The sequence below is a fragment of the Haemorhous mexicanus genome, unplaced genomic scaffold, assembly GCF_027477595.1.
Source record: "Haemorhous mexicanus isolate bHaeMex1 unplaced genomic scaffold, bHaeMex1.pri scaffold_124_ctg1, whole genome shotgun sequence".
In the NCBI taxonomy this organism is placed as follows: domain Eukaryota; kingdom Metazoa; phylum Chordata; class Aves; order Passeriformes; family Fringillidae; genus Haemorhous; species Haemorhous mexicanus.
This window is the reverse complement of record NW_026775996.1, coordinates 71,678-94,505: the sequence shown is the minus strand read 5'-3', so window position 1 is coordinate 94,505 and position 22,828 is coordinate 71,678. Positions and strand designations below refer to the sequence as shown.

The 22,828-nt window shown below is 62.2% G+C and overlaps 2 protein-coding genes, 1 long non-coding RNA gene, 2 pseudogenes and 10 gene segments (V, D, J or C); 7 read left to right on the top strand and 8 right to left on the bottom strand.

Moving 5' to 3' along the window:
* Nucleotides 1–386: 386 nt before the first annotated feature.
* Nucleotides 387–13,511, bottom strand: LOC132322808 (immunoglobulin alpha-2 heavy chain-like). Its single transcript, XM_059837518.1, has 4 exons — nt 13,444–13,511; nt 12,875–12,926; nt 2,006–2,309; nt 387–817 (listed from the first exon to the last, which is right to left on the bottom strand). The coding sequence occupies exons 1-4, from the start codon at nt 13,509–13,511 to the stop codon at nt 402–404; spliced, it is 840 nt and encodes a 279-aa protein (XP_059693501.1). The 3' UTR covers nt 387–401.
* On the bottom strand, nt 2,810–8,857 carry LOC132322770 (uncharacterized). Its single transcript, XR_009485177.1, has 2 exons — nt 8,779–8,857; nt 2,810–2,972 (listed from the first exon to the last, which is right to left on the bottom strand). It is a non-coding gene; the product is annotated as an uncharacterized LOC132322770 (long non-coding RNA).
* On the top strand, nt 3,504–4,413 carry LOC132322776 (immunoglobulin heavy variable 3-33-like; annotated as a pseudogene).
* On the bottom strand, nt 5,264–6,212 carry LOC132322775 (Ig heavy chain V region 914-like). The segment is given in 2 exon segments: nt 5,264–5,742; nt 6,158–6,212. Coding segments are annotated over 2 exon segments (519 nt in total).
* Nucleotides 7,586–8,401, bottom strand: LOC132322762 (Ig heavy chain V region 914-like). The segment is given in 1 exon segment: nt 7,586–8,401. A coding segment is annotated over 1 exon segment (435 nt).
* On the top strand, nt 9,408–10,696 carry LOC132322774 (immunoglobulin heavy variable 3-23-like). The segment is given in 3 exon segments: nt 9,408–9,475; nt 9,935–10,425; nt 10,641–10,696. Coding segments are annotated over 3 exon segments (615 nt in total).
* Nucleotides 11,545–12,043, top strand: LOC132322813 (Ig heavy chain V region 914-like). The segment is given in 1 exon segment: nt 11,545–12,043. A coding segment is annotated over 1 exon segment (372 nt).
* Nucleotides 13,512–14,053: 542 nt separating the features above from the next.
* On the bottom strand, nt 14,054–14,410 carry LOC132322766 (Ig heavy chain V region 914-like; the record flags this gene model as incomplete). The annotated part of the segment is given in 1 exon segment: nt 14,054–14,410. A coding segment is annotated over 1 exon segment (342 nt), but the record flags the coding sequence as incomplete, so codon positions are not given.
* Nucleotides 14,411–14,615: 205 nt separating this feature from the next.
* On the top strand, nt 14,616–15,323 carry LOC132322807 (Ig heavy chain V region M167-like; the record flags this gene model as incomplete). The annotated part of the segment is given in 1 exon segment: nt 14,616–15,323. A coding segment is annotated over 1 exon segment (693 nt), but the record flags the coding sequence as incomplete, so codon positions are not given.
* Nucleotides 15,324–16,262: 939 nt separating this feature from the next.
* Nucleotides 16,263–16,737, bottom strand: LOC132322806 (Ig heavy chain V region 914-like; annotated as a pseudogene).
* Nucleotides 16,738–16,849: 112 nt separating this feature from the next.
* LOC132322805 (Ig heavy chain V region 914-like) lies at nt 16,850–17,377 on the top strand (the record flags this gene model as incomplete). The annotated part of the segment is given in 1 exon segment: nt 16,850–17,377. A coding segment is annotated over 1 exon segment (513 nt), but the record flags the coding sequence as incomplete, so codon positions are not given.
* A 1,013-nt stretch (nt 17,378–18,390) lies between these two features.
* Nucleotides 18,391–19,106, top strand: LOC132322804 (Ig heavy chain V region 914-like). The segment is given in 2 exon segments: nt 18,391–18,910; nt 19,066–19,106. Coding segments are annotated over 2 exon segments (561 nt in total).
* A 132-nt stretch (nt 19,107–19,238) lies between these two features.
* LOC132322803 (immunoglobulin gamma-1 heavy chain-like) lies at nt 19,239–20,247 on the bottom strand. Its single transcript, XM_059837517.1, has 2 exons — nt 20,180–20,247; nt 19,239–19,794 (listed from the first exon to the last, which is right to left on the bottom strand). The coding sequence occupies exons 1-2, from the start codon at nt 20,245–20,247 to the stop codon at nt 19,254–19,256; spliced, it is 609 nt and encodes a 202-aa protein (XP_059693500.1). The 3' UTR covers nt 19,239–19,253.
* Nucleotides 20,248–20,458: 211 nt separating this feature from the next.
* Nucleotides 20,459–21,120, top strand: LOC132322802 (Ig heavy chain V region 914-like). The segment is given in 2 exon segments: nt 20,459–20,492; nt 20,720–21,120. Coding segments are annotated over 2 exon segments (435 nt in total).
* A 207-nt stretch (nt 21,121–21,327) lies between these two features.
* Nucleotides 21,328–22,817, bottom strand: LOC132322801 (Ig heavy chain V region T601-like). The segment is given in 4 exon segments: nt 21,328–21,341; nt 21,423–21,800; nt 22,325–22,501; nt 22,754–22,817. Coding segments are annotated over 4 exon segments (633 nt in total).
* Between the last annotated feature and the right edge of the window lie 11 nt (nt 22,818–22,828).

Genomic DNA, 22,828 nt, shown 5'->3' with positions numbered 1-22,828 from the left:
GTCCCCAGACCCTCCCCCCAAACCTCCCCATCCCCACCCTGACCCTTGTCCCATCCCTGCCCCCTTTGCACCCACTTCACCCGTTGGCCCCAATCCCTGCCCTGGGTCTGGCCCCAAACTCAACTCCTGCCCCAAAGCTCAGCCTTGTCCCCCAAAAGTGCCCAAAAGGGTCGAGATTTGGGGACAGCGGTGGGGGTTTGGGTCAAAGTGGGGATTTGGGGAAAATCGGGGGAGTTTTGGGGCAAAACCAGGTGGGTTTGGGGCAGAACCAATTGAGTTTGGGGCGGAACCAGTTGGGTTTGGGGTCGTTGGTCACCATTGGTGGGGATGGGGGAGATTTGGGACAAAGGGTCAAGGGCTGAGGTTTGGGGAGAGGATCTGGGGTCTGGGGACAGGAGGGGTCACTGAGATGGAAGTGGGGATCCCGCACTGGTGTGTTCAGCAGAAGCAGCAGCATGGCAACATCCAGGATCGGAAATTTTGGCACAGAAATAGGATCCAGAGTCCTCGTCCTTGAGTTTGGTCAGGGTCAGCGTCACCGAGCTCTGCCCGCTGTCGCTGGAGATCGTGAACCGGCCCTGCACCGACGGCGCGTACTTGGTGCTGCCAGTCCTTCTGCTGATCCCTGCGACAAACTCCAGCCCCTGCCCGGGTCTCTGGCGAATCCAGAACATGGCAAAACTCCCGAAATCGAACCCAGACCCTCGGCAGAGGAGGCGCAGGGAGCCCCCGGGGGGCTGGAGGTCCCCCCCGCACTCCAGCAGGGTCACGGCCGCCCGGAGCCCTGCGGGGACAAGGGCAGATGGGGGTGGGAAACCTGATTAGTCGAGGGCCTCAGAGTGGGCGTGGCGAGCTGGAAAAAGGAGCGGGACCCACCTGGGAGGGCCAGCAGGGTCGGGAGCCGGAGGGAGCTCGAGGCTGTGGCCGGGATGTGCCGGGGTTGGGGTCCCGGGGGGTTTTGGGGGTCGTTAATGAGATATTAATTGGGCAATCAATGAAGAATGCTCAGGACAAGGGTTCCAATTAATTAATGAATGGATTGGGGTAATTGCACCATTTGATGCAACTTTGAGTTCAGCGAAGCTCTGGTGGGGATTTGGGACCAAACCAGGGGAGTTTGGGGAAAGCAGTGAAGGTTTGGGGATGGGGGAGGGGCCGTGACCCTGCTAGAGTGCGGGGGGGACCTCCAGCCCCCCGGGGGGTCCCTGCGCCTCCTCTGCCGAGGGGCCGGGTTCAGTTTTGGGGATTTCTGGATAAGCTGGTATCGCCAGAGACCGGGACAGCGGCTGGAATACCTCGTTCAAGTCAACAAGACTGGTTCCAATTACTACCACACAAATTTATTCAAGGGCCGGGTCAGCGTCTCCAGGGACAACGGGCAGAGCTCGGTGACGCTGACCATGACCGACCTCCGGGACGAGGATTCCGGATCCTATTTCTGTGCCAAGGGTGCTGCTGGTTCCTATGCTGAAGCTTTTGCTTAGAGTCGTGACCCCGTCCCTCTCCCTGTGACCCCACATGACCCAGATTTCCAGACCCTTCCCCATCCCCCACCCCTGACCCCGTTCCTGTGCCCGTGTCCCACCCCTGCTCTGGCTCTGACCCAAATTCCCAGCTCCTGGCCCCAAAGCTCAGCTCGGGGCCCTCTCGGGGCCATTTTGGCTCCTGGGCTGGACCCGGCCCCTCTGCCAGGATCCCCGGCCTGGAACTCGACCAGCCCTGCCCAAATCTGCGCTGCTGCCCCAAAGCTGCCACCGCTGGCACCAATCCCCGACCTTTGTCCCCAAAGCGGGAGCCTGGGCCTCAAATCCCGACCTTCAGGGCAAAGTCTGGGGCAGAAAGAGGAGATTTGGGGTCAGGAGTTGTGGTTTGGGCTCGGCGGGTGAGAGCTGGGGCCAAGGCAGAGCAAGGTTGGGATCAATGGTCACGGGCTGGGGGTGGGCTGGGGGTGTGGGGGAAGGGTCTGGGGTCTGGGGCAGGGGGGACTCGGGGATGGGGGTGGCACCATCATCAATACCAGCAGCACCACCAGCACCAGTATTAGAAGATTTCCCACAGAAATAGACGCCGGAATCCTCGTCCCGGAGGTCGGTCATGGTCAGCGTCACCGAGCTCTGCCCGTTGTCCCTGGAGATCCTGACCCGGCCCTTGAGTGATGGCGGGTAGTAGGCGCTGCCATCCTTCTTGATCCCTGCGAGCCACTCCAGAGTCTGCCCAGGTCTCTGGCGAAACCAGCTCAGTCCAAAACTCCCGAAACTGAACCCAGCCCCTCGGCAGAGGAGGCGCAGGGACCCCCCGGGGGGCTGGAGGTCCCCCCCGCACTCTAGCAGGGTCACGGCCCCTCCCCCATCCCCAAACCTTCACTGCTTTCCCCAAACTCCCCTGGTTTGGTCCCAAATCCCCACCAGAGCTTCACTGTACTCAAAGTTGCATCAAATCGCACAATTACCCCAATCCATTCATTAATTAATTGGAACCCTTGTCCTGAGCATTCTTCATTGATTGCCCAATTAATATCTCGTTAACGACCCCCAAAACCCCCCGGGACCCCAACCCCGGCACATCCCGGCCACGGCCTCGAGCTCCCTCAGGCTCCTGGCCCTGCTGGCCCTCCCATGCGGGTCCCGCCCCTTTTTCCAGCTGGCCATGCCCACTCTGAGGCCCTCGACCAATCAGGTTCCCCATCCCCATGTCCCCCTGTCCCCGCAGGGCTCCGGGCGGCCGTGACCCTGCTGGAGTGCGGGGGGGACCTCCAGCCCCCCGGGGGGTCCCTGCGCCTCCTCTGCCGAGGGACTGGGTTTGATTTCGGGAGTTCTGACCTGTTATGGATCCGCCAGAGACCCGGGCAGGGGCTGGAATACGTCGCCTACATCAACGCTGGTGGCAGCACCTGGTACTCGTCACCATTCAAGGGCCGGGTCACGATCTCCAGGGACAGCGGGCAGAGCTCGGTGACGCTGACCATGACCGACCTCCAGGACGAGGATTCCGCCGTCTATTTCTGCGGGAAATCTGCCTACAGTAGTTGGGGTGCTGCTGCTGATTGTTTTGACCCCATCCCTGTCCCTGTGTCCTGGAGTCTCCATGTCCCAGACCCTTTTCCCAAACCCCAGCCCTGACCCCATTCCTGTCCCCGTGTCCCAGCTCTGAACTGGTTCTGCCCCAAATTCTCGGCTCCTGGACACAAACTGTACCCAAACCTTGACCCTTGGCACGAAATCGCCATTTTGTAGAAAATTTGGGGCAGAAAGAGGAGATTTGGGGTCAGGAGTTGTGGTTTGGGCTGGGCGGGTGAGAGCTGGGGCCAAGGCAGAGCAAGGTTGGGATCAATGGTCACGGGCTGGGGGTGGGCTGGGGGTGTGGGGGAAGGGTCTGGGGTCTGGGGCAGGGGGGACTCGGGGATGCGGGTGGCACCATCATCAATACGATATGCAGCATAAGCACCAGTAGTAGAAGATTTCCCACAGAAATAGGATCCGGAATCCTCGTCCCGGAGGTCGGTCATGGTCAGCGTCACCGAGCTCTGCCCGCTGTCCCTGGAGATCGTGACCCGGCCCTTGAGTGATGCAGGGTATCGGGTGTATCCATCATTGTCAATCCCAGCGACGTATTCCAGCCCCTGCCCGGGTCTCTGGCGGATCCAGAACATTCCATTGCTCCCAAAACTGAACCCAGCCCCTCGGCAGAGGAGGCGCAGGGACCCCCCGGGGGGCTGGAGGTCCCCCCCGCACTCCAGCAGGGTCACGGCCGCCCGGAGCCCTGCGGGGACAGGGGCAGATGGGGATGGGAACAGCTCAGCCCCTGACCCCAACCCTGACTCTGGGCCCACATTGGGACCCTTGGAGTTCATCAGCCTCCACCCAGGTGGGTCCCGCCCCTTTATCCAGGTGGCCACACCCACTCTCCAGCTCTCGACCAATCAGGTTTCCCATCCCCATGTCCCCCTGTCCCCGCAGGGCTCCGGGCGGCCGTGACCCTGCTGGACTGCGGGGGGGACCTCCAGCCCCCCGGGGGGTCCCTGCGCCTCCTCTGCCGAGGGGCCGGGTTCACTTTTGGGAGCAATGGAATGTTCTGGATCTGCCAGAGACCCGGGCAGGGGCTGGAGTGGCTCGCAGGGATCTGGAGCGATGGTGCCAGCACCTACTACGCGCCGTCGGTCAAGGGCCGGGTCAGGATCTCCAGGGACAACGGGCAGAGCTCGGTGACGCTGACCATGACCGACCTCCGGGACGAGGATTCCGGATCCTATTTCTGTGCCAGATGTTACACCAGTGGTTGTGGTTATGGTGCTGCTGCTTATCTTGTTGGTGGTGGTTGAGATCCCAAGCCGATTCCTCTGTGTTCCCAACTCTCCCAGAATTCTCTGATCCTGACCCACATCCCAGTCCTTTTTATCAAATCTTCACCATTTTCCATCAGATTCTGACCCTGTTGCCCCACCTCTTGACTTTCCCCCAGTTTTGCCCATTTCTCCCCAATCTTGGCCTTCCCCTCACCCCGGGGCCGTTTGCCCAGAACCATCCCCCAACCCATCGCCAACCACGGAGCCAAAACCCCAAACTGATCGTGCCCCAAACCAGACTAGTTTGGCCCCAAAACTCACCCACTTTTACCCCAAATCCCCACCTTGGGCTCCCAGCCACAGCCGCTGACACAAATCCTCAGAATTTGTCCCCAAAGCGGGACCCTGGGCCTCAAATGCCGACCTTCAGGGCAAAGTTTTGGGGCAGAAAGAGGAGATTTGGGGTCAGGAGTTGTGGTTTGGGCTGGGCGGGTGAGAGCTGGGGCCAAGGCAGAGCAAGGTTGGGATCAATGGTGACGGGCTGGGGGTGGGCTGGGGGTGTGGGGGAAGGGTCTGGGGTCTGGGGCAGGGGGGGACTCGGGGATGGGGGTGGGGACGGCACTACCACCAGCAGTATCAGCACCCCAACCAGCCACAGCAGCCTTGGCACAGAAATAGGATCCGGAATCCCCGTCCCGGAGGTCGGTCATGGTCAGCGTCACCGAGCTCTGCCCGCTGTCCCTGGAGATCGTGACCCGGCCCTTGAGCGATGGCGGGTATCGGGTGGTGCCATCACTGTCAATCCCAGCGATGAATTTGGGGCAGAACTGGGCACTTTTGGGAGCACAGCCAGAGCTGAGAGCCGAGGGTGAAGGGTTGGGGCCCAGGGCTGAGCGTTAGCGCCAGCGGTCGCATGAGGGGCAAAAAGGGACAGGGAGTCGAGAACGGGATCGAGGTCTGAGGTTTGGGGAAAAAATGGAGAGTTTGGGGACTCTGTTATGGGAAGGGAGCCAGAACCAGGAGCTCGGTGCCATGGCGGGCGTGGTCACCATAACCAGCAGCAGGAACACACCCAGAGCAAGAGGCTTTGGCACAGAAATAGGATCCGGAATCCTCGTCCCGGAGGTCGGTCATGGTCAGCGTCACCGAGCTCTGCCCATTGTCCCTGGAGATCCTGACCCGGCCCTGGAGCGATGGCGCGTAGTCGGTGTAACCACCACTGTCACTGATCCTTGCGACGAATTCCAGCCCCTGCCCGGGTCTCTGGCGGATCCAGCCCATCCCAAAACTCCCAAAACTGAACCCAGTCCCTCGGCAGAGGAGGCGCAGGGACCCCCCGGGGGGCTGGAGGTCCCCCCCGCACTCCAGCAGGGTCACGGCCGCCCGGAGCCCTGCGGGGACAAGGGGACATGGGGGTGGGAAACCTGATTGGTCAGGGGCCTCAAAGTGGGTGTGGCCAGCTGAGAAAAGGGGCGGGCCTGACCAGGTAGGGCCAGCAGGGCCAGGAGCCTGAGGGAGCTCGAGGCCGTGGCCGGGATGGGCCGGGGTTGGGTCCCAGGGGGTTTTTGGGGTTGTTAACGAGATATTAATTGGGCAATCAATGCAGAACACTCAGGACTAGGGTTCCAATTATGTAATGCATGGATTGGGGTTAATTGCAGGGTTTAGGGCACTTAGGGCAGAGGAAAGCTGTGGTGGAGATTTGGGACCAAACCAGGGGAGTTTGGGGAAAGCAGTGAAGGTTTGGGGATGGGGGAGGGGCCGTGATTATTTCTGTGCCAGGGACACAGATGGTCACGGTGCTGCTGCTGCTGGCTGGGATGGGGCCATGGCCGGCACCATCAATACAGCCAGCGTTATAGGCACCACCAGTACAGCCAGATCGGGCACAGAAATAGGATCCGGAATCCTCGTCCCGCAGGTCGGTCATGGTCAGCGTCACCGAGCTCTGCCCGCTGTCCCTGGAGATCCTGACCCGGCCCTGCACCGACGGCGCGCACGCGGAGCTCCAGCCTTCCTTCCTGATGCTCCCGACGTATTCCAGCCCCTGCCCGGGGCTCTGGCGGATCCAGAACATGAGGAAACCGCCGACATCGAACCCGGAGACGCGGCACAGCAAGGTCAGGGACCCCCCGGGGGGCTGGAGGTCCCCCCCGCACTCCAGCAGGGTCACGGCCGCCCGGAGCCGTTTGCCCAGAACCATCCCCCAACCCATCGCCAACCACGGAGCCAAAACCCCAAACTGATCGTGCCCCGAAACCAACTGGTTTGGCCCCAAATCTCCTCTCCTGGCCCCAAATCAGAGCCAGTCCCACCCTGAGCTCAGCCTCGTCCGTCCAACCCCAACCATGGCCCCAAACCTGTCCAGTTTTACCCCAAGATTTCAGTGCTGGCCCCGAGTCACAGCCACCGACCCAAATCCGGCCCATTTTTCCCAAATCTCGACCATTTGCTCCCAGGTTTGGGGACCTTGGTTGGGACTGGGAGCCAAGAGCAGGAGTTGGGGGCAGAGCCAGAGCAGGGCTGGGACAGAGGGGCAGGAACGGGGTCAGGGGTGGGGTCTGGGGGAGGGGGCTGGGGAATGGGGATGGGGGGGCTTGGAGATGGGGATGGGGGACAGCACCGTCATGGTCAATATAACCAGCACCAGGAGCACCCCAACCAGCACCAGCAGATTTGGCACAGAAATAGGATCCGGAATCCTCGACCCGCAGGTCGGTCATGGTCAGCGTCACCGAGCTCTGCCCGTTGTCCCTGGAGATCGTGAACCGGCCCTGGAGCGATGGCGGGTAGAAGGTTCCGGTACTATCGTCATGTATCCCTGCAACGTACTCCAGTCCCTGCCCGGGTCTCTGGCGGATCCAGCCCATCCCAAAACTCCCGAAATCGAACCCGGCCCCTCGGCAGAGGAGGCGCAGGGATCCCCCGGGGGGCTGGAGGTGCCCCCCGCACTCCAGCAGGGTCACGGCCGCCCGGAGCCCTGCGGGGACAGGGGGACATGGGGGTGACAAACCTGATTGGAGCAGAGTGAGAAGCCCCAGGCCCTGCTCCTTCGCCGACAGCCAAATCCCCGCAGGGTCAGGGCGCCCTGAGCAGGCCCTTTTGGGGCCGGATGTCTCAGCCCTCCGGGGGCTGGTGCCCGAGCCCCAAGTTCTGCCCAGCCGGGGCCACCTCGGCGAGCTCAGCCATGGCCAGCTGGAGCAATTTCAGCTCTTTTGTGGTTTCAGCTCTCGGCCTGCCCGGGGCTCGGGCTGGCCGAGCCTTTCAGGAGAGCAGAAATGGAGAGGGATGAGGAGAGGCCTCGGCTGTTCCACGGTGGTTTATTTGAGGGGTCTGCCAAGGGTCCCACAGCAGCTCTCCTGCCAGAACAGGCCAGGGCGGCCCCTTTGAGAGGGTTAGGGGGCTTGGGAACTGACCAGTTGTAGGGGTTGGGGACACTGGCCTGTGGGGTCACAGGGACACAAACAGGCCTGGAGGGCCGCAGTGAAGAGTTCTGGTTCAGTTCCCATGGCTCGGCATTTCCTTCTCTCCAAACCTTTGTTCTCCGCGGGGCTGCAGCTGGACCCGAGTCCGCCACAACGGGCAGGGTGGGGACAAGGCTCAGGGTGGGGGCAGGGAGGTTTGGGGAAGGGTCTGGGGACAGCTGGGGACAGGGGCAGGGCCGGAGCCCTAAAAACCAACCCAACCACCAACACCAGCAGCACCAAAAATAGAAACAGCATCAGCAGCTTTGGCACAGAAATAGGATCCGGAATCCTCGTCCCGGAGGTCGGTCATGGTCAGTGTCACCGAGCTCTGCCCGTTGTCCCTGGAGATCGTGACCCGGCCCTGGAGCGATGGCGCGTAGTCGGTGCTGCCAAGGATGTCGATCCCTGCGAGCCACTCCAGCCCCTGCCCGGGGCTCTGGCGGATCCAGAACATTGCAAAATATTCAAAACTGAACCCGGCCCCTCGGCAGAGGAGGCGCAGGGACCCCCCGGGGGGCTGGAGGTCCCCCCCGCACTCCAGCAGGGTCACGGCCGTCCGGAGCCCTGCGGGGACAGGGGGACATGGGGGTGGGAACAGCTCAGCCCCTGACCCCAACCCTGACTCTGGGCCCCACATTGGGACCCTTGGAGTTCATCAGCCTCCTCCCAGGGGAGTCCTGCCCCTTTTTCCAGCTGGCCACACCCACTTTGAGGCCCTCAGCCAATCAGGTTTGTCATCCCCATGTCCCCTTGTTCCCGCAGGGCTCCGGGCGGCCGTGACCCTGCTGGAGTGCAGGGGGGGACCTCCAGCCCCCCGGGGGGTCCCTGCGCCTCCTCTGCCGAGGGGCTGGGTTTGATTTTGGGAGATTTGGGATGGGCTGGATCCGACAGAGACCCGGGCAGGGGCTGGAGTGGGTCGCAGGGATCCACAGCGATGGTTCCAGCACCTTCTTCGCGCCATTGCTCCAGGGCCGGGTCAGGATCTCCAGGGACAACGGGCAGAGCTCGGTGACGCTGACCATGACCGACCTCCGGGACGAGGATTCCGGATCCTATTTCTGTGCCAAGGGTGCTGCTGGTTATGGTGATGTTGCGAATTTTGTTGACGACGCCGGTGGAGGCCCCGCCCCCATCTCACTGTGCCCACCAGCATCCCCAAATTCCCACTTTCTGTCCCAATCTTTACTCTTGGCACCCAATCTTGACCATTTCCCCCCAGACTCCCCCATCATTGCCTCACCTCTCACACTTCTCTGCAGCCTCGAGCGTTTGACCCAAATCTCAAAGGTTCACCCCCAAAACTCTGCCTTTCCTGCCCCAGATCTCAGCGGGGTCACTTGTGACCGTCGGCCCCAAACTCGGCTGGTTCTGCCCCAATCTCAGCTCCTGGCACCGACCCTCAGCTCTTGGCTCCCAGTCTCAACCACGGTCCCCAAACCTGGGAGCAAATGGTGGAGATTTGGGGCCAAAAGGGCCAGATTTGGGTCCATGGGGGTCAGGAATGGGGGCAAGGGTTGGAGGGAAGGACCTGGGGAACGGGGACAGGGTGGAACCAGGGAGGGGGCGGGGCGAAAATATAACCAGCACCAAAATGACAGTAACCAGGAGCAGATCTGGCACAGAAATGGGATCCGGAATCCTCGTCCCGGAGGTCGGTCATGGTCAGCGTCACCGAGCTCTGCCCGCTGTCCCTGGAGATCGTGGCCCGGCCCTGGAGCGACGGCGCGTAGTCGGTGTAGGCACCGCTGTAGTAGATCCCTGCGACCCACTCCAGCCCCTGCCCGGGTCTCTGTCGGATCCAGAACATTCCAAATTCCCCAAAATCAAACCCGGCCCCTCGGCAGAGGAGGCGCAGGGACCCCCCGGGGGGCTGGAGGTCCCCCCCGCACTCCAGCAGGGTCACGGCCCCTCCCCCATCCCCAAACCTTCACTGCTTTCCCCAAACTCCCCTGGTTTGGTCCCAAATCCCCACCAGAGCTTCACTGTACTCAAAGTTGCATCAAATGGTGCAATTACCCCAATTCATTCATTAATTAATTGGAACCCTTGTCCTGAGCATTCTTCATTGATTGCCCAATTAATATCTCATTAACGACCCCCAAAACCCCCCCGGGACCCCAATCCCGGCACATCCCGGCCACGGCCTCGAGCTTCCTCCAGCTCCTGGCCCTGCTGGCCCTACCAGGTTTGTCCCGCCCCTTTTTCCGGATGGCCACTCCCACTTTGAGGCCCTTGACCAATCAGGTTTCCCATCCCCATCTGCCCTTGTCCCCGCAGGGCTCCGGGCGGCCGTGACCCTGCTGGAGTGCGGGGGGGACCTCCAGCCCCCCGGGGGGTCCCTGCGCCTCCTCTGCCGAGGGTCTGGGTTCAGTTTTGGGAGTTTCTCCATGTTCTGGATCCGCCAGAGACCCGGGCAGGGGCTGGAATTCGTCGCGGGGATCAGGAGCAGTGGTGGCAACATCGGCTACGCGCCATCGGTCAAGGGCCGGTTCACGATCTCCCGGGACAACGGGCAGAGCTCGGTGACGCTGACCATGACCGACCTGCGGGACGAGGATTCCGGATCCTATTTCTGTGCCAAATGTGTTGATGGTGGCTGTGGTTCCAGTTCTGGTGCTGCTGCTTATGTTGCTGCTTTTGGTCGAGGCCCCAAGGTGCCACCCCTGGGAACTCAAGGTACCCGAAATCTCTGACCATTCCCCAAAATCCCAACCATTGTCCTCAAATCTTGGCCATTTTTTCCCAAATCCTGCCACGCTTGCCCCAGCTATCGATATTGTTCCCTTTTTGACCATTTGACATACACCTGCGCCGCTCCCCGGCCCCTGATTGGCCGAGCTGGCCGTGACCAACCTCCAGGTAGAACATTCTGGACCCCATTTCTGTGCCAGACGCGCCGGCGGTTTTGCTGACTGGGCTGGTGCTGATCGTGGCTACGGTGACGTAATCCAGGGTTTGGCCCCGCCCCTTCTCTCCTGGCCCCCAGGTGTCCCCAGATCCCAGCCCCTCCCCCAGACCCCACCCCTGGCCCAGCCCTTGGCCATTTCTCCGTTTCTCTTTCACCTCTCCGGCCCCAACCCGGCACCCTCGGCCGTGGATCCTGCCCAGAGCCTGCACTGAAGGTCAGCGCTGGGCCCGGGGCTGGGGACACGAATTCAGGTGGGACTGGGGGGAGGATCCAGGGTTTGGGGACAGGTGGGGACCCAGGGATGGGAGCTGGGCCAGAAGCGCCATGGCCAGCACCACCGGCGTCACCACCAGCAGGAACAGCAACAGCAAAAATACCAGAACCAGCACCCTTGGCACAGAAATAGGATCCGGAATCCTCGTCCCGGAGGTCGGTCATGGTCAGCGTCACCGAGCTCTGCCCGTTGTCCCTGGAGATCGTGACCCGGCCCTGGAGCGATGGCGGGTATCTGGTGGTGCCATCATTGTCAATCCCAGCGATGAATTCCAGCCCCTGCCCGGGTCTCTGGCGGATCCATTCCATGCTAAAACTCCCAAAACTGAACCCAGCCCCTCGGCAGAGGAGGCGCAGGGACCCCCCGGGGGGCTGGAGGTCCCCCCCGCACTCCAGCAGGGTCACGGCCGCCCGGAGCCCTGCGGAACAAGGGCAGATGGGGATGGGAACAGCTCAGCCCCTGACCCCAGCCCTGACTCTGGGCCCCACATTGGGACCCTTGGAGTACATCAGCCTCCTCCCAGGTGGGCCCCGCCCCTTTTTCCAGCTGGCAACGCCCACTCTGAGGCCCTCGACCAATGAGGATTCGCACCCCCATGTCCCCCTGTCCCCGCAGGGCTCCGGGCGGCCGTGACCCTGCTGGAGTGCGGGGGGGACCTCCAGCCCCCCGGGGGGTCCCTGTGCCTCCTCTGCCGAGGGTCCGGGTTCGATGTCGGGAGTTTTAGCATGCAATGGATCCGCCAGAGACCCGGGCAGGGGCTGGAGTGGCTCGGGGGGATCAGCAGCAGTGGCAGCACCGACTACGCGCCGTCGCTCAAGGGCCGGGTCACGATCTCCAGGGACAACGGGCAGAGCTCGGTGACGCTGACCATGACCGACCTCCGGGACGAGGATTCCGGATCCTATTTCTGTGCCAAGGGTGCTGAATGGGGTGCTCGTTATAACGATGCCAATGGTATTGGCGCCTCGCCCATGTCCGTCTGTCCCCCCGTCCCCGTTCCCCAACCCCCACCCCTGACCCCGTTCCTGTCCCCGTGTCCCAGCCCTGCTCTGGCCCTGCCCCCAATCTCAGCTCCTGGCCCCAAATCTCCGCCGTAGCTCCAAGTCCCAGCCAAGACCCCCAAAAGTGACGAGGCTGGCCGGATCTCGGGCCACCATGTCCATCGGATTTTCCTTCCTGTGATTGGCCAAAACCCTTTTAAAGCCAGCTGTGACATCGAGTTCTGTCACTGCAGCGGGGCCGTGGGCTGCTGGCACCTGGCCGTTGTCACAGCCCTGTGGGGACAGCCCTGGTGGGACACCAAACAGCTCCAGAGGCGTCCCCAGCAGCCCCGTCCCGGCGGGGGTTGTGACAGAGAGCCCTGGGCGGGGATAAATCCTGGGGGGCAGCCCCAAATCTGCACCCCTGGCCCCAAACCCGCCTGGGGGGCACCGAACCCTGAGGGGTGGGCACAAAGATTGGCACCGAGGGTGAGGGGTGGGGCTGAGAGGTGGGATTTGGGGGGAAATGAGGGAGATTTGGGGCAGAACCCATTCAGAGCTGGGACAGGGAGACAGGAACAGGGTCAGGGGTGGGGTCTGGGGAAGGGGCTGGGGAATGGAGAAAGGCGGGGATGGAGTCGCCGAACTGGGCACAAAAGCATGGGCAACGCTCTCCCAGCCAGCACCAGCATAAGCAGATCTGGCACAGAAATAGGATCCGGAATCCTCGTCCCGGAGGTCGGTCATGGTCAGCCTCACCGAGCTCTGCCCGTTGTCCCTGGACATCCTGACCCGGCCCTGCACCTACGGCGCGTAGTAGGTGCTGCCACCACTGCTGCTGATACACCCGACGTATTCCAGCCCCTGCCTGGGTCTCTGGTGGATCCAGAACATGGCAAAACTGCCGAAATTGAACCCGGCCCCTCGGCAGAGGAGGCGCAGGGACCCCCCGGGGGGCTGGAGGTCCCCCCCGGACTCCTGCAGGGTCACGGCCACCCGCAGCCCTGCGGGGGAAAATCATCCAAATTCAGAAATGAACCAATCGGATTGGTTGAGAAAGGGAAAAGTAGCATGACTTGTTGGGAAAAAGGGGGCGTGGCCGAACCTAGGAGGATCAGAAGGGTCAGCAGGGTCAGTGCCATGATGGGGGAGGGGCCATGGCAGATGGGGATGGGAAACCTGATTGGTTGTGGGCCTCAAAGTGGGCGTGGCCAGCTGGAAAAAGGAGCGGGACCCTGCTGGTCGGAGGCTGATGATCTCCAGGGGTCCCCATGTGGGGCCCAGAGTCAGGGTTGGGGTCAGGGGCTGAGCTGTTCCCATCCCCCTCTGCCCTTGTCCCCGCAGGGCTCCGGGCGGCCGTGACCCTGCTGGAGTGCGGGGGGGACCTCCAGCCCCCCGGGGGGTCCCTGCGCCTCCTCTGCCGAGGGGCTGGGTTCAGTTTTGGGAGATTTGGGATGGGCTGGTATCGGCAGAGACCCGGGCAGGGGCTGGAATTCATCGCTGGGATTGACAGTGATGGCACCACCCGATACCCGCCATCGCTCAAGGGCCGGGTCACGATCTCCAGGGACAGCGGGCAGAGCTCGGTGACGCTGACCATGACCGACCTCCGGGACGAGGATTCCGGATCCTATTTCTGTGCCAAGTGTGTTGATGGTGGTTGCTATGATGGTTATGCTGATGCTGGACTTTTTGATCCCACCCCCATCCCCGAGTCCCCCCTGCCCCAGACCCCAGACCCTTCCCCCACACCCCCAGCCCACCCCCAGCCTGTGACCATTGATCCCAACCTTGCTCTGCCTTGGCCCCAGCTCTCACCCGCCCAGCCCAAACCACAACTCCTGACCCCAAATCTCCTCTTTCTGCCCCAAAACTTTCTACAAAATGGCGATTTCGTGCCGAGGGTCAAGGATTGTGTAAAGTTTGTGTCCAGGAGCCGCGAATTTGGGGCAGAACCAGTTCAGAGCTGGGACACGGGGACAGGAATGGGGTCAGGGCTGGGGTTTGGGGAAGGGTCTGGGACATGGGGACAGGGGGGACGCAGGATGGGGAGGGGCCAATTCCATAACCAGGATGAACATTTCCAGTAACAGTGGTTTTGGCACAGAAATAGGATCCGGAATCCTCGTCCCGGAGGTCGGTCATGGTCAGCGTCACCGAGCTCTGCCCATTGTCCCTGGAGATCCTGAACCGGCCCTGCACCGACGGCGCGTAGTGGGTGCCGTCAAAGATGTCGATCCCTGCGAGCCACTCCAGCCCCTGCCCGGGTCTCTGGCGGATCCATTGCATGCTAAAACTCCCGAAATCAAACCCAGCCCCTCGGCAGAGGAGGCGCAGGGACCCCCCGGGGGGCTGGAGGTCCCCCCCGCACTCCAGCAGGGTCACGGCCGCCCGGAGCCCTGCGGGGACAGGTGGACATGGGGATGACAAACCTGATTGGTTGAGGGCCTCAAAGTGGGCGTTGCATGCTGGAAAAAGGGGCATTTACCGATGTCCCCAATTTTGCCATTTCCCAATCAATTTCCCATCAGTGGGCTGGGGGTGTGGGGGAAGGGTCTGGGGTCTGGGACGGGGCGGGGACTCGGGGTTGGGGGCGGGGACAGGGGGGACTTGGGGAAGGGGGTGGGGACAGCACTAGGACCAGCAGCATAAGCACCCAAGCCAGCCACAGCACCCTTGGTAACACTCAGTGGGGAATAAATGAATTAAAAAGGGGCACAGAAAGTTCAAGTTCCTGAAACAGGAGCAGTCAGGGCCAGAGTGGGCGGGGCCCGTTGTTCCGGGACTGGTTTCTGTGGGAAACCCCTCAGGGCCCAGCGAGCACACCTGCAGCCACACCTGGCCAGCATCGGCCCAGCCCGGGCAGAGCTGCAGCCAGATCCTCAGGGTCCTTCTGGCACCCCCGTGTCCCCCTGTCCCCGCAGGGCTCCGGGCGGCCGTGACCCTGCTGGAGTGTGGGGGGGACCTCCAGCCCCCCGGGGGGTCCCTGCGCCTCCTCTGCCGAGGGTCCGGGTTCAGTTTTGGCAGTTTTGCCATGTTCTGGATCCGGCAGAGACCCGGGCAGGGGCTGGAATTCATCGCTGGGATTGACAGTGATGGCACCACCCGATACCCGCCATCACTCAAGGGCCGGGTCACGATCTCCAGGGAGAGCGGGCAGAGCTCGGTGACGCTGACCATGACCGACCTCCGGGACGAGGATTCCGGATCCTATTTCTGTGCCAAATCTGCTTCTACTGGTGGTTACGGTGCTGCTGGTGCTTATAGTGACGGTGCCGGCAGTGGCCCCACTCCCCGTGATGGGCACCCAATGTCCCCAATCCCAGCGATCCTTCCCCCAAATCCCAGCCCCGTTCCTCCAATCGCGGCCATTTCCCCCAAACTCCTCCCCTGCTGACCGACCTCTGGACTTAATTCCCAATTTTTGCCCATTTCGCCCCAATCTCCCCCAGCTCCCCCAGCCCTGATTGGAGGAGGCCAGAACTGGGGCTGGGGCTGAAGGGGGTGAAGGTTTGGGGGCAATGGTTGAATTTTGGGGCAGGAGCAGGCGAGGGTTTGGGGACAGAGGTCACCGTTGGTGCAAATGAGGGAGATTTGGGACAAGGGGCAATGGCTGAGATTTGGGGAAGGGTCTGGGTTTGGGGACAGGTGGGGCCACTGAGATGGGGGCGGATCCAGCACTGGAGCCTACAAAATTGGCACCAACATCCCAATTATCAGCACAAGCTCGCTTGGCACAGAAATAGGATCCGGAATCCTCGTCCCGGAGGTCGGTCATGGTCAGCGTCACCGAGCTCTGCCCGTTGTCCCTGGAGATCCTGTCCCTGCCCCGCACCGACGGCGCGTACGCGGTGCTGCCATCACTCTTAATCCCCGCGACGTATTCCAGCCCCTGCCCGGGTCTCTGGCGCATCCAGCCCATCCCAAATTGGCCGAAATCGAACCCGGCCCCTCGCCAGAGGAGGCGCAGGGACCCCCTGGGGGGCTGGAGGTCCCCCCCGCACTCCAGCAGGGTCCTGACCCCTTGTCCCAACCTTGAGCTGTTTTTGCCCCAAATCCCCACTCCTGGCCCCAAATCAGGGCCGGTCCCACCCTGAGCTCAGCCTCGTCCCTCCAACCCCAACCATGGCCCCAAACCTGTCCAGTTTTACCCCAAAATTTCAGTGCTGGCCCCGAGTCACAGCCATGGACCCAGTTCTGGCCCCGTGGCCGCACACCGGGGCTTTTGACCCAAAATTGGAATTCCTGACCCCTCACCTCAACTTTGGGGTTAAATCCTGACATTTCGGTGACATTTAGAGATCGAGGGCACTGAGGGTGGCCCAGAGGTGACATTGGGGGTGGAGCCAGGTCAGAGCTGGGACACGGGGACAGGAGGGGACAGGGGGACAGGGGGACAGGGACGGGGTCAAAACGATCAGCAGCAGTGCCCCAAAAATTATCAGCAGATTTGGCACAGAAATAGGATCCGGAATCCTCGTCCCGCAGGTCGGTCATGGTCAGCGTCACCGAGCTCTGCCCGTTGTCCCTGGAGATCCTGACCCGGCCCTGGAGCGACGGCGCGTAGAAGGTGCTGAACCATCACTGTGGATCCCTGCGACCCACTCCAGCCCCTGCCCGGGTCTCTGGCGGATCCAGCCCATCCCAAATCTCCCAAAATCGAACCCGGCCCCTCGGCAGAGGAGGCGCAGGGACCCCCCGGGGGGCTGGAGGTCCCCCCCGCACTCCAGCAGGGTCACGGCCGCCCGGAGCTTTGCGGGGACAGGGGGGACATGGGGATGGGAACAGCTCAGCCCCTGACCCCAGCCCTGACTCTGGGCCCACATTGTGACCCTTGGAATTCATCAGCCTCCACCCAGGTGGGCCCCGCACCTTTTTCCAGCTGGCCACACCCACTTTGAGGCCCTCGACCAATCAGGTTTCCCATCCCCATCTGCCCTTGTCCCCGCAGGGCTCCGGGCGGCCGTGACCCTGCTGGAGTGCGGGGGGGACCTCCAGCCCCCTGGGGGGTCCCTGCGCCTCCTCTGCCGAGGGGCTGGGTTCAGTTTCGGGAACTACGACATGTTCTGGATCCGCCAGAGACCCGGGCAGGGGCTGGAGTGGCTCGCAGGGATCTACAGCAGTGGTTCCAGCACCTACTACGCGCCGTCGGTCAAGGGCCGGTTCACGATCTCCAGGGACAACGGGCAGAGCTCGGTGACGCTGACCATGACCGACCTCCGGGACGAGGATTCCGGATCCTATTTCTGTGCCAAATGTTACACCAGTGGTTATGCTAATGCTGCTTATGGTGTTGATGGAGGTGGTGCTCCCAAGCCCTCTCGTCTCTGTTCCCAACTATCCCAGAATTCTCTCATCCTGCCCCAAATCCCAGCCCTTCCCCTCCGATCTCGGCCATTTCCCCCACACTCCGCCCCTGCTGCCCCAGCCCTGCGTTCCCCCCAGTTCTGACCATTTCTCCCCAGCCTCGCCCTTCCCCTCGGTCCCAGCTGGGAGCGGGGATCACCCCAGGGCAGCACAGCCAGCTGTGGCTGCAGCTGGCGCTCTGCCGGCCCCTCCAGGAGCTGGGCTGCCCTCGCTCACACCCAGCTGTTCCAAGGGACCAAATCCAGGAACTTTCTCTTTCCTTTTCCGGGCCCCAGCAGCGGCCGGGGAGGAAGTGGGGGGAGGCTGCGGAGCCCCGACCTCGCGGCGTCGGCTCCTCCCTCCCACCGGGGACTTCTGGTCCTCCTGCCCGGCCTCCAGCTCCGGGAGCTGCTCCTCGGGTTGGGGCTGGAATCCTCTCGCTGAGCGCTGGAGAAAAAATCCTTTTTTTCCCCTAAAACCACGAAATTTTGGGGAGAGGAAATGGTTGGAATCGATCTGGAGCCGAGGCCTCCGTGCTGAGAGAAGCAGATGTGGAAACAGCTGTGACCCCATGGGAGGCTGGAACAGAGGGAGGAGAGCGGCCCTGTGCTCGCAGGAGAAGGACAAAAATCAGATTTCCGTTCCAGGGACGGAGATGATTCGGAGACGGGCGATAACGAGGATTTGGCCTTTGAGCAGCTCATCCTTAACACAAGGCCCAATAAATTATCACAACCCACGGCGAGCTGTGGGGAGCTTGGTGGCCGTGGGGAGGATTTCACCATGGCGGCGGCTGCTGGGGATGGAATTAAAAACCACCACAACCCAAAAACCACCAAAAACCCAGTTTGTCATCTCACAGAGGAGTCTCCACGACCTTAACAAGAGGGACTTGTGTCCCTCAGAGAGCTGAAGAAAGACTGTTTTACGAGTGATAAATTGGAATTTTTGGGGTTTTTTCTTTACATTATCAGTGGGAATTTAAAGGTTGTGGGGAGGAGAAGTGTTCTGAGGGGTTTGTTCTGATTCTTACATTTTTTTCCTTTTACTTTCTTTCAATAAATTTCCTTTAGAGCCTTTCAAAGGTTTGGGGCCATCTTTGCCTCTCTCCCAATCCTGTCTCCGAGCAGGAAATGAGGGCACGGCGGATTGGCCAGCTCGGAGCCCAGCAGGCTGATGGGAAACTGATTGGGAAATGGCAAAATTGGGGACACCAGGAATTGCCCCTTTTTCCAGCTGGCCATGCCCACTTTGATGCCCTCGACGAATCAGGTTTCCCACCCCCATGTCCCCCTGTCCCCGCAGGGCTCCGGGCGGCCGTGACCCTGCTGGAGTGCGGGGGGGACCTCCAGCCCCCCAGGGGGTCCCTGCGCCTCCTCTGCCGAGGGACTGGGTTCAGTTTCGGGAACTACGACATGCAATGGATCCGCCAGAGCCCCGGGCAGGGGCTGGAGTGGCTCGCAGGGATCTACAGCAGCGGTGCCTACACCTACTACGCGCCATCGCTCCAGGGCCGGGTCATGATCTCCAGGGACAACGGGCAGAGCTCGGTGACGCTGACCATGACCGACCTGCGGGACGAGGATTCCGGATCCTATTTCTGTGCCAAGCGTGCTGGTTCTGGTGTTTTTGCTGTTGCTGTTCCTGCTGGTGGTGACGCCGGTGGTGCTGGCCATGGCATTTCTGGCCCAGCCCCCATCCCTGGGTCCCCACCTGTCCCCAAACCCTGGATCCTCCCCCCAGTCCCACCTGAATTCGTGTCCCCAGCCCCGGGCCCAGCGCTGACCTTCAGTGCAGGCTCTGGGCAGGATCCACGGCCGAGGGTGCAGGGTTGGGGCCGGAGAGGTGAAAGAGAAACGGAGAAATGGCCAAGGGCTGGCCCAGGGGTGGGGCCTGGGGGAGGGGCTGGGATCTGGGGACACCTGGGGACCAGGAGAGAAGGGGTGGGGCCAAACCCTGGATTACGTCACCATAGCCACGATCAGCACCAGCCCAGTCAGCAAAACCGCCGGCGCGCCTGGCACAGAAAGGGGATCCAGAATGTTCTACCTGGAGGTTGGTCACGGCCAGCTCGGCCAATCAGGGGCCGGGGAGCGGCGCAGGTGTGGGTCAAATGGTCAAAAAGGGAACAATATCGATAGCTGGGGCAAGAGTGGCGGGATTTGGGAAAAAATGGCCAAGATTTGAGGACAATGGTTGGGATTTTAGGGAATGGTCGGAGATTTCGGGTACTTTGAGTTCCCAGGGGTGGCGCCTTGGGGCCTCGACCAAAAGCAGCAACATAAGCAGCACCACCAGAACTGGTACCACAGCCACCATCAACACATTTGGCACAGAAATAGGATCCGGAATCCTCGTCCCGGAGGTCGGTCATGGTCAGCGTCACCGAGCTCTGCCCATTGTCCCGGGAGATCGTGAACCGGCCCTTGACCGATGGCGCGTAGCCGATGTTGCCACCACTGCTCCTGATCCCCGCGACGTACTCCAGCCCCTGCCCGGGTCTCTGGCGGATCCAGAACATGGAGAAACTCCCGAAACTGAACAGGGGGACATGGGGATGACAAACCTGATTGGTCGAGAGCTGCAGAGTGGGTGTGGCCACCTGGAAAAAGGGGCGGGACCCACCTGGGTGGAGGCTGATGAGCTCCAAGGGTCCCAGTGTGGGGCCCAGAGTCAGGGTTGGGGTCAGGGGCTGAGCTGTTCCCACCCCCATCTGCCCTTGTCCCCGCAGGGCTCCGGGCGGCCGTGACCCTGCTGGAGTGCGGGGGGGACCTCCAGCCCCCCGGGGGGTCCCTGCGCCTCCTCTGCCGAGGGGCTGGGTTCAGTTTTAGGAGCAATGGAATGTTCTGGATCCGCCAGAGACCCGGGCAGGGTCTGGAATGGCTCGCTGGGATCCACAGTGATGGTTCCAGAACCTTCTACCCGCCATCACTCAAGGGCAGGGTCACGATCTCCAGGGACAACGGGCAGAGCTCGGTGACGCTGACCATGACCGACCTCCGGGACGAGGATTCCGGATCCTATTTCTGTGCCAAATCTGCTGATAATTTTTGGGGCACTGCTGCTGATCGTTTTGACCCCGTCCCTGTCCCCCTGTCCCCCTGTCCCCTCCTGTCCCCGTGTCCCAGCTCTGACCTGGCTCCACCCCCAATGTCACCTCTGGGCCACCCTCAGTGCCCTCGATCTCTAAATGTCACCGAAATGTCAGGATTTAACCCCAAAGTTGAGGTGAGGGGTCAGGAATTCCAATTTTGGGTCAAAAGCCCCGATGTGAGGCCACGGGGCCGGATTTGGGTCGGTGGCGTTGACTCGGGGCCAGCACTAAAATTTTGGGGTAAAACTGGACAGGTTTGGGGTCTTGGTTGGGGTTTGAGGGACGAGGCTGAGCTCAGGGTGGGACCGGCCCTGATTTGGGGCCAAGAGTGGGGATTTGGGGCAAAAGCAGCTCAAGGTTGGGACAAGGGGTCAGGACCCTGCTGGAGTGCGGGGGGGACCTCCAGCCCCCCGGGGGGTCCCTGCGCCTCCTCTGCCGAGGGGCTGGGTTCAGCTTCGGGAGTTATGGAATGTTCTGGATCCGCCAGAGACCCGGGCAGGGGCTGGAGTGGCTCGCAGGGATCTACATCTTTGATGGGACAGACTACGCGGCGTCGGTGCAGGGCCGGGTCAGGATCTCCAGGGACAACGGGCAGAGCTCGGTGACGCTGACCATGACCGACCTCCGGGACGAGGATTCCGCCGTCTATTTCTGTGCCAAAACCACTGCTACTGGAAATGTTCATCCTGGTTATGGAATTGGCCCCCTCCCCATCCCTGCGTCCCCCCCGTCCCCATGTCCCAGGCCCTTCCCCAAACCCCAGCCCTGACCCCATTCCTGCCCCCGTATCCCAGCTCTGAACTGGTTCTGCCCCAAATTCTCGGCTCCTGGACACAAACTTTACCCAATCCTCGACCCTTGGCACGAAATCGCCATTTTGTAGAAAATTTGGGGCAGAAAGAGGAGATTTGGGGTCAGGAGTTGTGGTTTGGGCTGGGCGGGTGAGAGCTGGGGCCAAGGCAGGGCAAGGTTGGGATCAATGGTCACGGGCTGGGGGTGGGCTGGGGGTGTGGGGGAAGGGTCTGGGGTCTGGGGCGGGGGGGGACTCGGGGATGGGGGTGGGGACGGCACTAAGACCAGCAGCAGCAGCAGCACCCCAACCAGCCACAGCACCTTTGGCACAGAAATAGGATCCGGAATCCTCGTCCCGCAGGTCGGTCATGGTCAGCGTCACCGAGCTCTGCCCGTCGTCCCTGGAGATCCTGACCCGGCCCTGCACCGACGGCACGTAGTCGGTGCTGCCAAGGATGTCGATCCCCGCGAGCCACTCCAGCCCCTGCCCGGGTCTCTGGCGGATCCAGAACATCCCAAAACTCCCGAAATCGAACCCAGACCCTCGGCAGAGGAGGCGCAGGGAGCCCCCGGGGGGCTGGAGGTCCCCCCCGCACTCCAGCAGGGTCACGGCCGCCCGGAGCCCTGCGGGGACAAGGGCAGATGGGGATGGGAAACCTGATTAGTCGAGGGCCTCAGAGTGGGCGTGGCGAGCTGGAAAAAGGAGCGGGACCCACCTGGGAGGGCCAGCAGGGTCGGGAGCCGGAGGGAGCTCGAGGCCGTGGCCGGGATGTGCCGGGGTTGGGGTCCCGGGCGGTTTTGGGGTCGTTAATGAGCTATTAATTGGGCAATCAATGAAGAATGCTCAGGACAAGGGTTCCAATTAATTAATGAATGGATTGGGGTAATTGCACCATTTGAGGCAACTCTGAGTACAGTGAAGCTCTGGTGGGGATTTGGGACCAAACCAGGGGAGTTTGGGGAAAGCAGTGAAGGTTTGGGGATGGGGGAGGGGCCGTGACCCTGCTGGAGTGCGGGGGGGACCAGCCCAGTTTGGGCTGGGCGGGTGAGAGCTGGGGCCAAGGCAGAGCAAGGTTGGGATCAATGGTCACGGGCTGGGGGTGGGCTGGGGGTGTGGGGGAAGGGTCTGGGGTCTGGGGCAGGGGGGGACTCGGGGATGGGGGTGGCACCATCATCAATACGATATGCAGCACCAGCACCAGTATCAGAAGATTTCCCACAGAAATAGGATCCGGAATCCTCGACCCGGAGGTCGGTCATGGTCAGCGTCACCGAGCTCTGCCCGCTGTCCCTGGAGATCCTGACCCGGCCCTGGAGCGATGGCGCGTAGAAGGTGCTGGAACCATCGCTGTGGGTCCCTGCGACCCACTCCAGCCCCTGCCCGGGTCTCTGCCGATACCAGCCCATCCCAAAACTCCCAAAATCGAACCCAGCCCCTCGGCAGAGGAGGCGCAGGGACCCCCCGGGGGGCTGGAGGTCCCCCCCGCACTCCAGCAGGGTCACGGCCGCCCAGAGCCCTGCGGGGACAAGGGGACATGGGGGATGGGAAACCTGATTGGTCAAGGGCCTCAAAGTGGGAGTGACAAGTTGAAAAAAGGGGCGGGACCCACCTGGTAGGGCCAGCATGTTCAGCATCACCGGGAGCCGGAGGGAGCTCGAGGCTGTGGCCGGCATGTGCCGGGGTT